The 13,994-nt window shown below is 46.7% G+C and overlaps 1 protein-coding gene across 4 annotated transcripts in view; it reads right to left on the bottom strand.

Annotated features, from left to right (window-relative positions):
* NLRC5 (NLR family CARD domain containing 5) overlaps window positions 1-13,994 on the bottom strand; it is a 92,255-nt gene that overhangs the window by 46,636 nt on the left and 31,625 nt on the right. For all 4 annotated transcript variants that reach the window (XM_073307452.1, XM_073307451.1, XM_073307453.1 and 1 more), the window contains 6 exons: window positions 11,962-12,045; window positions 11,785-11,868; window positions 9,181-9,270; window positions 7,500-7,550; window positions 5,560-5,628; window positions 1,412-1,495 (listed from right to left, as the gene is read on the bottom strand). In XM_073307452.1, coding sequence (XP_073163553.1) covers window positions 1,412-1,495; window positions 5,560-5,628; window positions 7,500-7,550; window positions 9,181-9,270; window positions 11,785-11,868; window positions 11,962-12,045 — 462 coding nt within the window. The remainder of the gene's footprint in view (window positions 1-1,411; window positions 1,496-5,559; window positions 5,629-7,499; window positions 7,551-9,180; window positions 9,271-11,784; window positions 11,869-11,961; window positions 12,046-13,994) is intronic.

The following is a 13,994-nucleotide window of genomic DNA, read 5'->3' on the forward strand; positions in this document are numbered from 1 at the left end:
AAAACAAAATGGTTTCAGGTCGAACCAAAACTTTTTTTTTTTTTTAATTTTCAGAAAATTGAAAAGTTCAAAAAACGGTTCTGGTTGGGTTCAAGGAAACATTTCATTTCAACCATTTTGACTGTTTTCTTTTAAAATAAAAGTAAAGGACATTTTGAAACACCAAGTCATTTCAAACCTAGAACTCAAAATGTTTTGTTTTGAAAACTTTGAAACAAAATGTTTTGATTTTTTTTTAATTGTAGGTTTGTTTTTTTAACCAAAACAATTTGGCAAAAACCACATGAATTCTCAAAATATCCCACTGTTTCCGAACCTGCATTCCCCCTCCTCCCCCCCCCCCCCAAAAAAAATTGTTTCGGACAAAAACGTTCTCCTTGCTCTAGTTCCTACATGAAGCGACCTCACGGGGGAAGCTCTCCCCTCAGTGAGTCCACTCTCTGCTCCACATTGCTTCCGTGTGTCCTCCAGCCCCAACAAGAATCCTACATTAAAGCATTTGGGGAGGGAATGCGAGCCACAGAAGAACCACGTCAACGGGTGACTGCAGTCCTGATGGGAGGGGGAAAACACAGGGTAAGAAAGACCCTCTAACCCTAATCCCAGCCAGGCAATGGGAGAGCTGGGGTTGGGGGCGAATCTAAATCTGTGGTGCTGAGCTGGGCTGGAGAATCACCTTGCCAGAGACATTAGATTTCCCTGAGTTTCCTATTGCAAGCAGGTTACAATGAAATCTGTACAGTCAGACCCTGCCTGTGCAAAAAAAAGGGGGGAGGGGGGCAGTAGCTGCTAGTCCCCGCAATGGGGGAGGGCAAAGAGTGCGGCCATGGCCCTACCTGTCCAGACCATATAGCAGAGGTGGATGGCCTTGGAGGGGCATAAGGGCAGTGCAACAGGCATATCTGCCCTCTGTGCCCAAGAGTCCCGGGACATGCGTCTCCTCAAGCATCTAACAGACGTGCTCTAGTTCAAACAGGAATTAAGGCAGGGACATCCTATGGCCTACGTTATACAGGTGGTCAGAGCAGACCATCACAATGGATCCTTCTCTGACTCTATAAATGCCTTCCAGAGCTACTCCAGAGCAGCGCTGTTCCCCGGGGGCCCTGGCACATGCATTTGCCTCCCCAGCAGAGCGTGGCCAACAATGCTATTTTAAAATAGGTGTCTCTGGTTACATTCCCGCAGAGCCAGAAGCTGGGGTTTAGGCACCCAACTCCCACCGAATCTCTTCGAAAATCCCAGCATGCCTAAACTCAGCTCAACATGGTGAGCCTTCCCCCCCTGGGGTGAGGAACACAGACTAGGTTGGTGATTTGACATGATTTCTCCCTCTCCCATCCCACCTGCTGCAAGATCAACATGAGAAGGGACCCTTAGAAAGAAACAGGATCTTTCCTGATGTACTTACTCCACTTCCAAGAAGTGGGCGCAGTCCCTGAGAAGAGCAGCAATCTCCACTGCATGTTGTGAATTGAGGCTGCAGTTCTGTAATCTACGGAGAGGAAGATTAGAGTAAATGAGCGGCGAAGAGACAGACAGAGCAGGAGGCTGATATCAGAGTGCTGACAGTTCTCGCATCCCTCTCGAGATTTAGGGAGAATTCACATCTGGGATAAATGCAGAGAGGGCCAGTGGATGGGGGAGCAGACTGGGAGTCATCAGATCTGGATTCTGTTCCCGGCTCTGCCAGTGATGGGTCTGGGTGACCTCGGGCAAGCCACTTCACTCCTCTTGTGCCTCAGTTTCTCTAGTTGTAAAATGAGGATAAGACTGTAAGGAGCTCTGAGAGCCTTTGTTTACAAGTGCTATGAGAGTGCAAAATTTTATTGCATAGCAAAGTTTCACCATCCTCCCTACAACGAAGGGAAGCATTATCATTCCCATTTTACGAGTGGGGGAAACTGAGGCACAGAGCAACACTAACTGTAGGTTGTGAGAAAAAGCCTTCGCTTTTATGCGGTTTAAATTTGCTTCATTTCAACTTCATTTTCCGTGCCTGTGTTCCCATATTAGGAGAAAAGTGACTTCTCTTTCTGAATCCTAGGCAGGAGGCCTTGGAAAGAGGAGGTAGCTGTTTACTTTAAAAGCCACGTTGAGAGGGAGGGAGCAGTAGAAAAACTCAAATTAGATTCTTTGATCAAAACAAAATGGTTTTTGGAACATAATCTTTGTTTTCAGCAGACACAGCAGCAGTTTAGGCCTCTAGACTGTGATTCCTTCTTGGCAGGGATAGTCTCTTCTAGGGAGGTTTATGGTGCCCAGCACATGGGGCCCTGATCCTAACTGGGGCTTTGGGGGGCTACCAGAATATAAATACTTAATTATAATAATACCGATGATGAGAAAGAGTGACTGATAGCAACACTCAGATATTACGGTGATGAGTGATAGGACCCTAGATAGGATTGAATAGACAAAGTGCCCCGATATGTCTTCTCTGTACTGTTCATTACCCTGTGTATCTTTATCACCTGATACCAGCCGATTCTGTGATTCCAACGCCCACCATCCCATGGAGGTGAGGGGAAGCAGGCTGGCTGCTTCCCAGTGCTCACAGCCCTCTCCTGCCACAAGTGAAGGGTCTGCTGGGCAAGTGCATGGCACGACAACATTGTGATACAAACTTCCCCGTGACAACATGACAGCACAATGGACCATTGTAAAACCACATCAGGTGAGCCCAGCTCACAGTAACTGGGGGCGACGGGTTTGGACAGCCTGGGATTTTTATATTTTAATCAGTCACCCACCTCCATTTCTAATCGGTCTTAAAGAATAATAAAACAACAAACAATCCCTCTGAATGTAATGATTAATACGATGGCTGCTTTGCCTTTGTGTGGAACCTGTTCTCTGAGGATCTCAATTAACCCATGGAAACTCAGACATAGTTCTATGAACAGGAAGATGAGATTAAATGAGCTGAGCAGAGACAGAACAAGGGGCTGATATCAACTGTCAACAGGCACTTCTAGCATCCATCCCTCTCTAGATCCATCGAGAATTCCCCCTTTTGAATGAATATAAACAGGCAGAGGGATCGGCTACCGGCTTGTGAGTCAGGAGAGTTGAGTTTTATTCTTAGCTCTGCCTCTGACAGTTATGTGAGCATGGGCAAGTCACTTGACCTCTCTGTGCCTCAGTTCCTCTACATAATGAGAATACTTTTGTACAAGTCTTTGAGATCCTCATAGGAAAAATGCTACGTGAGTTCAAACTACTATTATATAACAAAGTCACACAATTCCCCCTGTGATGTGGGTAATCATTATCCTTCCCATTTTACAAATGGAGAAACTGAGGCACAGAGCAGAAGGCTATGTGTAAGTTTTGAGAAAAAGTACTTCCTTTCATCAGTTTTAAATTTTCTCTCTTTCAACTTCACTGACTATCCCCTTGTCCTTGTAATACGAGAGGGTGAACATAAGTGCCTGAGCTATGTTCTCTATGCCGTCTATTATTCTGTGTACCTTTATCATCCGACACCAGCCACACTGACCCTAATGCTCTGCGACTCCATCTCACGTCGCCATATGGAGGTGAGGGGAAGCAGGCTGGCTGCTTCCCAGTGCGCGCCTAGCCCTCTCCTGCCACAAGTGCAGCTCTGCTGAGCTAGTGTCATGGCATGATGACATCGTGATACAAACTTCCCCACGACAACGTGACATCACAACAGAACACCGTAAACCCATGTCTGCTGAGCTCGCTCACAATGACTTGGGGTCATTGGTTTAGGCAGGCTGGGATTTTTGTATTTGAACCACTTACCCAGCTCTATCTCCAATTGTTCTTAAAGAATAATAAAACAATAAATCCCCCTGCATTTAATGTTTAATAACAATTAGAATACCAAGCACTTTTCATCCATAGATCTCAAAGTGTTTTACAAAGGAGGTCAGACTCATCATCATTAATATGACTTGTGTGCAATCTTTCAGCTGAGGGCCTCAGTCAACCCGTGGACATTTAAATACATTTCTAAGAACAGAAAGATTGGATTAAATGACAAGAATAGCAGACTGAACTGGGAACTGATTTCAACTCCCTTCATGGGCCCTTCTAGGAATTAGCCCTCTCTCGACCCAGAGGCAATTCACATTTGGAATAGTGTAGTCAGGCAGAGGGGCTCAGTGGATGGGGTACAGGACTGGGAGAAAGAAGATCAGTTGTTTTTCTCCCTATAAAGTGGTCATAATCCTTCTGTAAAGTACTCGGGAATCTTTAAAGGCAAAGTGCTACAGGAGAGAAAATGTTATTATATCGTTGTCTCACACCCACCGCTATGATTTATCATCCCCAGTTTACAAATGGGGAAAAAGAGGCACAGGGAAGTAAATGATTTTGCCAAAGTCACTCAGGGAGTTAATTGCCAAGCAGGTGATATAGAACCCAGGAGTCCAGATTCACAGACACACTCACTTCCAGCCGTCTAACTTACAGCAGGGTGGTGCTAGGACACAACTGGGCTAGGGAACCAGCAAAGACACTTGGAATAAAGTGCTGTCTGTTACTGCCATGGACTCCAGTTTTGGCTTCCTGATCCAGGTCGAGCTTGCCATCTGCTGGCCAATCAGTGTCATTTTTGTAACACTGCTGCCCCCTGAATTTAGTGCTGGTGAAACATGCTGGATTAATAGGAATGAACATGGCAGGTCAGACCCATGGTCCACCTAATGTGGTACCCTGTCTCTGATAGTGGCCAGCACCAGCTCCTACAGAGAAAGTAGCAAGAAACTGTGAAGTAGGTCTTTATGCAATAGCCAACTCCTAGGGAAATTTTCTTCATAACCCCTGCAGTTAGAAGGTGGCTTTTGCTCTGATGCAGGAGGGTTTTTCTCCCCTGCGCAAAGCTTGTTTAAAAAAATCCTTACTGTTGTAAATATGGATGCTCTCATTATCCTTATAACTATCCAATCCATTTTTACTCCTACTAAGCTCTTGTCCCCTCAGTTATAGATAGTGGCAGGGAATTCCACAGGCTAATTGTATGCTGTGTTAAAGAGTCTTTCTTTTCATCAGGTTAAAATTTGCTGCCATTCAATTTCATGGAACGTCCGTCCCCTAGTTCTTGTATTGTGAGAAAGGGCAGATATAATCCCCAGGCTACCTTCTTTACACATGCCATCCATTCTCCTCTTTATCTTTTTATGCCAGCCATGATGACCACAGTGCTCTGAGAGTCCATCTCCCATCATCACGTGGAGGCGAGGGGAAGAAAGTCGGTGGCTTCCCAGTGCGCACAGCCCTTTCCTGCCACAAGTGCAGGCTCTGCTGGGCTGGTGTCACGGCACGGTGACATTGTGACGCAAACTTTCCCACAACAACATGTGATGTCACAATGGAACATTGTCAAACCATGTCTGCTGGGGCCCTCATTTGGACAGGCTGGGATACTTTTAATTCCTAACCATTTATCCAGCCCTATTTCAAACCATTTTTCAATAGTAATATCCTCTGCCTTTAAGGACTAAGGTGGCTGTTACTTTGCCCATCTGTGCAACCTCTCACAGGAAGATCTCTATTCACCCATAGACTTTTTAAGTATATTTCTTTTACCGTAACTTCATAGTTCTTATTTGAGTAGCATTTTCCTTTTTATGTTCCCTTCTCCTCAGATTTGGTGATCTGCAAAGAAACAAAATATTTACCGGCCTTTGAAACTCCATCATGAGACATTTGCGCTGTTGAGAATATTTTCCAGCTGCACTGTGGGATACAGTATGCACAGGGAAGGAATAAAGCTTTGTTGGAAGAAGTCACTGAGGGTACATTTACACTGCAGCGGGGGGTGTAATTCCCAGCTTGGGTAGGCGAACTTGTGCTAGCGTTGATCGAGTTAATGTACTAACAGCAGTATGGCTGCAGTGGCATGGGCAGCAGGACGGGTTAGCCGTTCTGAGTGCATACCTAGAGTCACAGATAGGCTTATACTTAGCCCATGCCTCCCACCACCCACACCATCGTGGCTACATTGCTATTTTTAGGATGCTAGCGCGATCAAAGCTAATGCACGTATGTCTACCCCAGCTGCAGTGTAGATGTAGCTTGAGTCTCTTTCCAGGATTCAGTTCTCTGGCCCAGCGTTGCCGTAGTGCGGCTGCATGGGAGTTAGGAGGCTAAGGATTGCTCGTTGCAAATGAAAACGTTCAACTACAGAGCGCAGCATGTGATGAAAGGTTGCTTTCCAGCTGGGGCATTTTCAGACTGATCTCTAAGAGAAAAACAAGGACTCATATTTCGCTTGGTATTTACTGACCTAGGGCTAAATCCATGCTGTCCCCACGCATACACAGAGGCATGAAAAGAGGCAACCAAGCAAGGTGCAAGACGTGTTGCACCCTATTTATGCCCCCACCCCCTAAAGAAAAAATCAACATGGCCAGGATTCAGAATTGCCTTGCAACCTCTACTGTCATTTACTCCCATGCAAAATGCTACCATTCTGGATTAACAGTTTTACATTCCCTTTTCACAGGTGTAAATGACTGCACGGGGTGCAGGGGAATTATGTCCCATTTCTCAGTGGTGGATTTAGAGGTAGTGTGGCCCTGTGCACAACTTCATTTTCAGTCCCCCCCCTCGGGACCCAGCCAAGAAAAAGAACATTCTCTCTGATCTCTCCCCCATTTTTCATTCTTTTTTTCTTCATCCTCCTCCTATATTATAAGTAATGGGAAGAAAATGAAAATAAAGTGAGGCACCTTGATTGGGGCAGATGGTTGGGGTGCAGGAGGGGTTCGGGGGGTGGGCTCTGGGATGAAGTTTGGGTGTGGGGTGCAGGCTCTGGGCTGGGGCAGGGGGTTGGGATGCGGGAGAGGGGTAAGGGGGGTGGCGCTTACCTTGGGCGGGACAGCTCCCAAAGCACAGTTTCCGGCCAATGGGAGCTGCAGAGTCGGTGCTCGGGGTGGGGGCAGCGTGTGGAGACACTCCCCCCAGGGGCCACAGGAACATGCTGGCCACTTCTGGGAGCGAAGTGGTGCAGAGGGAGGGAGGGAGGCAGAGAGGGCAGGGAGCCGCCTTAGCCCTGCTGCTGGCATGTCTCTGCATGTCCCTTGAGGGGAAGGGAACAGCGGGTCTCCCCCACCAGGGGCGTGCAGAGACGTGCCAGCAGCCAGCCACTTCTGGGAGCGGTGTGGGGCCACCGGCCACGGCATGCAGGCAGCCTGCCTGCCTAAGCCCTGCTGCACTGCTGGCCAGGACTCGGGGGCAGGTTGTCAGATATTCGTTGGGGATTGGTCCTGCTTTGAGCAGGGGGTTGGACTAGATGACCTCCTGAGGTCCCTTCCAACCCTGATATTCTATGATTCTATGATATTTGTTCTGCATTTTGGGGCCCCCCTGTCACTGGGGGCCCCGTGCCACCGCACGGTTTGTTTAATGGTAAATCCGCTCCTGCCATTTCTGGAGCCAGCAGTCACCAGTGTCCATGGTAGAAATGACTATTATTTGAATCAGAATTCCCTTAAATACTCACAACTCCAAGATCAATTTCTCACCTTGGGACTTTTCTGGACTGGCCAGAAAAATATATCATGATAGTGTCCTTCCTGCAAGCAAAATACAACACACTATTAGGTTAAATGCTAAAAGATTAAACTTCTTATGCAGCAATGCTCAATAGGGGCCTGGGTCTGCTCTCCTTGAAATGGACGGCAAAGCTCCCATTCAATTCAGTGGGGCTGAATCAAGCCTTAGAAACGTGCTGCTCTCAGAGCTCTTAAGCTTGTGAAGCAAAAGGGAATATTGCAGTGGATGTTAATCAAAAGAATCACTGGTCTCAGCAAAGCTGGCCGGAAGCTTAGGCAGACTGCTTCTTGGGGTTCCCCTTCTCTAGATACATCTCTCATGAAAATAGGAGATCATTCCACTGATTGATCCAAAATGCCACAATTTACGGCAGCAATTTGGCCCTTTGTCCAGCCGTGGCATGGAGCAAAATAACACAAATGTTTTCAGAGTAACAGCCGTGTTAGTCTGTATTCGCAAAAAGAAAAGGAGTACTTGTGGCACCTTAGAGACTAACCAATTTATTTGAGCATAAGCTTTCGTGAGCTACAGCTCACTTCATCGGAACAGTATGCATCCGATGAAGTGAGCTGTAGCTCACGAAAGCTCATGCTCAAATAAATTGGTTAGTCTCTAAGGTGCCACAAGTACTCCTTTACTTTTTACAAATGTTTTCTGCAAGACATGTTATAAGAAGGGTCAGCAGTGATTCAGTCTCACGTGTATTGCGTGGAGAAACTTGGAAAAAAGCAAACTGCGTCCAACATGACTTCATTAGAGCTATACTAGGGATTAATCTGGCTCCTGGAGTTTACACGTGGATGTGAACTAGTTGTAAGATCTGTAATTTAAGTCTCCACTTTACCCAATATCTTGGACATATGATAATATCAAAACCATTGTTCAAAGACATATCAAGTGCACAGCAATGCAAAGTGTTGCTTTTCCAGTTGCTTTTCGCTGGTTTATAACTCATTTGCACAGACAAGGCATCTCACCGTGTAGATATTGCATGTTTTAAAAACAGAGTTTAAATTATGTTACATGTAGCATTCATGCAAAGTTCATGCACTTGGCAACATCCAGGGCACACCTGGAGTGTTGTGTAGGAGCAGTGCACACACGGCTCCTCCTAAGGGCATGAACCTTAAAATCTCGCCCAAATAGCATAAACCATAAAAAGCCTCCCAAAACTGGGCTCAAGGCCCAAAAACAAAAAATACAATAAATAAAAATTAGTAAATAAAAATATTATACAAAGCCAATATATTCCTTTTATCTATTAAAATATGTAATGCGCGGGAGGAGAGAGAGAAATAAAGGAGAGGGTGGAAAAGCTGACAGGCGGACCAGCCCGTCGGCAGACCAGCCTGCTTGCTTGCTTAAAGCTTGTCCTGTCTTGTATTTAAACCGCAACAGTTACATATACATTTTACATTGAAAAATCAATGTGTGAAATGAACATGTAAAAATCAATGCCTTAATAATTCCATATTGTATAATGTAACTGAATCAAACTCCATGTTTCAACTTGTCAATAAGACGAGAGACTGGAACTCAATTTGCACCAATCTTTATTAAGGAGCAATTCTACTGAAAAGAGAAGTCAATTTTTAAAGTCAACAGTTAGAGAAATAAAGTGTATATTTCCATAGCATATATTACCAATACCTTATATGTAGTTCAGTAACATTTGGACAAGTAGTGGCTTCCTTCGCCAAAGTAAGAACAGACTTCACCGAAATATCATTATGGCTTAAACTGTGGATAATAGAGCATCACAATATCAGCTGCTTGTATTTGATAGTAAGTCTCTTTTATTTAATACACAATCACTGCTTCTCAACACAAACACACACACACATGCACACACGCACATCTAATGGATTTGTTGACCATTTAAACTATACTGTTTGTTTTCAGCCAACAGACATTTCTGTCTGTTTGCAATTGTCATAAATATAAAGGGAAGGGTAAACACCTTTAAATCCCTCCTGGCCAGAGGAAAACCCCTTTCACCTGTAAAGGGTTAAGAACCTAGGATAACCTCACTGGCACCTGACCAAAATGACCAATGAGGAGACAAGAGACTTTCAAAGCTGGAGGGGAGGAGAGAAACAAAGGCTCTCTCTGTCTGTGTGTTGCCTTTGCCAGGACCAGAGCAGGAATGCAGGTCAGAACTCCTGTAAAGGGTTAATAAGCAATCTCGTTAGATAAGCTGTGCTGAATGGAATGTACATTCCTGTTTTTGTGTCTTTTTGTAACTTAAGGTTTTGCCGAGAGGGATTCTCTATGTTTTGAATCTGATTACCCTGAATCTGATTACCCTCCTGATTTTACAGAGGTGATTCTTTTACTTTTTCTTCAATTAAAATTCTTCTTTTAAGAACCTGATTGCTTTTTCATTGTTCTTAAGATCCAAGGGTTTGGGTCTGTGTTCACCTATGCAAATTGGTAAGGATTTTTATCAAGCCTTCCCCAGGAAAGGGGGTGTAGGGTTTGAGAGGATTTTTTGGGGGAAAGACGTTTCCAAGCGGGCTCTTTCCCTGTTATATATTTGTTAGACGCTTGGTGGTGGCAGCAATAAAGTCCAAGGGCAAAAGGTAAAATAGTTTGTACCTTGGGGAAGTTTTAACCTAAGCTGGTAAAAATAAGCTTAGGGGGTTTTTCATGCAGGTCCCCACATCTGTACCCTAGAGTTCAGAATGGGGAAGGCACCGTGACAGCAATTCAATTCTATTTTATGGACTCTTTCAAATGCAACTGCTGCCCCTTAGTTCAGAATCAGGGACACTTGATAGATCTATAGGATAGTAAAATAGTTATGCACCATTTTCTGCTAAACAAAACACTTATTAATAATGTAGGTGATACAGCTGCAATATCATAGGAATTTATGATAAAATATTTAATACATACAGTACATTTTTCATAGTCTGCTGCAGCAAAATAACAGATGTAAGTACAGCACTTTAAAGTAATACAGTCAAGATAAAAATCTTATGCTTAAAAAAATCTAACCTGTAACTAGTAAACCTAACTAGTAAAACTCAAAGGATTTTTTTAAAATATCATTTACTTTATTTATGCTGCTTATTTAAGTTTTGGACTTCACTCAACTTAGAACATAAGACCCTGATCTTGCAAACACTTTTGCATGGGCATAAAATGACTCCAACTGACATCAGTGGAATTGCTCATGAGTAAAGTTATGCACACGTGTAAGAGTTTGAAGGAACAGGCCCTAAAATTAGCTTGGTCTATTTGATAATTTTCACTCTCTTCTTTTTTCAGTTGAAAACTTGTTTCACTGAAGGCACTTGTGCATTATGAGGCCAATGCTGTTGTATCAGGGTTTCCACTTTCCAGACTGGCAGAGGCATGTTTGACTCCGATCCTTCTTCCCCCTCACCATGTTTGCATACACAAGTACATCCCAAGAAAACATTTTTATTCATATTAGGTTTAGTAAAATCTTGAGGCTGGGGATTATTTTCTTTTTTAATGAAATCTAATTGTACATAGCTTCCTAGATATTAAAACCAGGAGGGACTATCAGATTATTCCCATCAAATTTCATCCTGTTACTCCCATTCTGAGCCCAGTAGCTTGTGTTTGACTAAAGCAGATCTTCTTGGAAGGCAACCAGTTTTGATCTAGAGACTTCAAAACTCCTCTTGAATTCACTGTTTCCTTTGGTAGCTTGTTCTAATGGTTAATGGAAGGGGCCTCAGGCATTGACTGTGTCTCGGCCTTTCCTGTTCCCCAGTGGCACACAACAGTTTAGTCTCCTGAGAACTAAAATGCTTTGCTTTAATTGAAGTCATTGGGCTCCTTGATGTAGGGGTATTTGGGTGGAATTTGAAGATCTGTGGTCCAATCTTTTCAGTGATGTGGGCCAGAGGCTGGTTTGAGGCACTTCCGCAGGCCACACCCAGGAATATGTGCTCTACAAAATGGCGTGCTCCATGTGGTGTGACCTCGAACGTATTGTAATGGTAAAGTCCCACTGTGCAGAGAACACCATTTTGCAGAGCAGGTCTGCTACAAGTGAGGGCAGACACAGTTGGGGGCTGGACAAAATCATCCCAAGGGCTGCAAGTTGGACTGCCCACCTCCCTGTGAAAAATTTGTGCCCCTGACTGACCCCAGGGACTGCCAGCATTACTTCCTGACCTCATGTTGACCCTAAACTACTTGACCCTTTGACGGGATGATTTGCTTCTTCAGAGATGATATTTGCAATGGGCTTACATCATTAAATCTCTTACTTACTCAATCATCTTTAACTTTTCCACTCTGGAAAGCATTTCAATCATCTTCCCCATGTCTTGGTCCTTCAGTCGATTGTCTTGCAAGCTGCAAATCAGTTTGCCTGGTTAATATCCCCCATGAATAATTCTCAGCTGATTTTAAAAGCATCGCTCGCCCCCAATAACGCGGGTCACTTACTCTATTTCTTCCAGCTGAAGGCAGTTTGGAAAGACTTGTGCCAGGCCAGTTAGCCCCAGGGCAGTCATACTACCACCAGTTAACCTGAAAAAACACAAAGCAGATCGAAAATGTCGGATCAATACAAATCTGCCGGACTCGTGGCAGAAACAGTGTCTGGGATGTCCCTGGGTTCCACATCCAACAGGTGACCAGGAGGAAGATGCAGGGGCGTGTGGCCTGATTCTGCTCTCAGGCAATGGAAGTTATGCCCCTGGGGACAACTCCAGCACCATCACTTTGCTACGCATCCATCGCAGCTTGCAGGAATTTGAGTCCCTGACATTCAATTTCCCTGCTTTTCAGGCTCTTAGCATGCAGGGGAAAGCTGCAGGAAGTAGAGAGGAAAATACATCCCAAACTGCTTCCAAACAAAAGCTCCACAGAGCCAAAATGGAGCTCTTCATCTTTCCCACCCTAAACCCTGTCCACTCCCTTCTTTCTCCAGCACCATGGACAGCAGCCTGAGTGTCACTCAGCCCCATAACTAAGGCTAAGATTTAGTCACAGGTATTTTTGGTAAAAGTCATGGACAGGTCACTGGCAATAAATAAAGATTCATGGCCTGTGACCTATCCATGACTTTTACCAAAAATACCCCTGATTAAATCTCTATTTCTGGGGAGCTGCTGCTCCGGGTGGCCCCCCTTCAGTGCTGAGGGTTGACTGCCCCCGGCTGCTGTTCCCTGGGGAATCACTCTCCAGACAGCTTCCAGGCACCTCTGGGGATGCTGCTCCGGCCACCTCGGGACCGCTGTTGCTTGGGCGGTCCCCAGGGCGCCCCAGGACCGCTGCTTGAACACTCCCTGGAGCCAGCCGCACCGGCGGCTGCTCACGCAATCCCCAGAGCCAGCTGCCCGGGGCCTCCCGAGGAGTGGCCAGTGTGGCTGGCCCTAGGGACCGGCCGAGCAGCTGGCCCCGGATTGCGCCAACAGCAGCCGGTGCGGCTGGCCACGGGGTGCCTGTGCAGTCAGCCACACCAGCCGCGGTGGAAGCCACGGAGGTTGTGGAAAGCCACGGAATCTGTGGGAGAATCACAGCCTTCCCTGTAACGCACGCATGGGGTCTTCTACTTGGCCCTCTCCCTCGGCCTTCAGGCCCAGCCATCTCGAAGGGCCTGTCTACACTTACAGCGCTCGGGTACACACAGGCGGCGGGTATAAGAGGCCAGGGGAGGCTAAGTTGCCCCAATCAGCCTGCCTGCCACCTTCGGCGCATGCTGCCGCCGAAAGGGTGGGCGCCCTGGCTGTGGCCCCACCCGTGCTCTGCCCCGAGGCCCTGGTCCCACTCGTCCTCTTTCTTCCAGGCCCTGCCTCGTCCTGTCCCCACTCCGCCTGCATGGGTGGAGGTGAAGAGGCATGTGCGAGCAGCTGGCTGGCCGACGGGCGGGTGAGTGGCCGGCCAGCTGGCTCAGCTGGCTGACCGGCAGGTGGGTTGTGGGGGCCTGAGGGAGGCAGCAAATTAGCACAAGCGGCAGGCAGGGGGTCCTCGCGGATGGGGCGAAGAGGCACAAATGGCTGGGGGGGGGCCTCGCAGGGCCGGGGACGGAGCCTGGGCGGAGCTTTCAGGGGAGGAGGCTGAGCAAGGGCGGGCCTCAGGGCGGGGCCACCGTCCGGGGGCTCACAGCCTCCCCACATGGAGGAGTCATGCACCGCCGATGCTGGTTCCCCTGCACCGCTGCAGCGCGTGTGGTGAAGACGCTCTGTGCCGATGGGAGAAAGCTCCATCGAGTTAGAAAAACCAGCCCCGCGAGCGGCAGAAGCTACATTGGCGGGAGAAGTTCTCCCGCCAACACTATGCACACTACGCTTATGTCAGCGTGACTTAAGTCGCTTGGGGGGGGGGGTGGAATAGTCACACCCCTGAGCAACGTAAGTTGTGGTGACATAAGCGGTAGTGCAGACATAGCCTAAATCTCACCACTTCTTCCTGCATGACATCTCTAAGATCCCATCCTTCCTCTCCATCCACTCAGCTAAAACTCTCGTCCAGGC

The sequence above is a fragment of the Lepidochelys kempii genome, chromosome 12, assembly GCF_965140265.1.
Source record: "Lepidochelys kempii isolate rLepKem1 chromosome 12, rLepKem1.hap2, whole genome shotgun sequence".
NCBI lineage: Eukaryota > Metazoa > Chordata > Testudines > Cheloniidae > Lepidochelys > Lepidochelys kempii.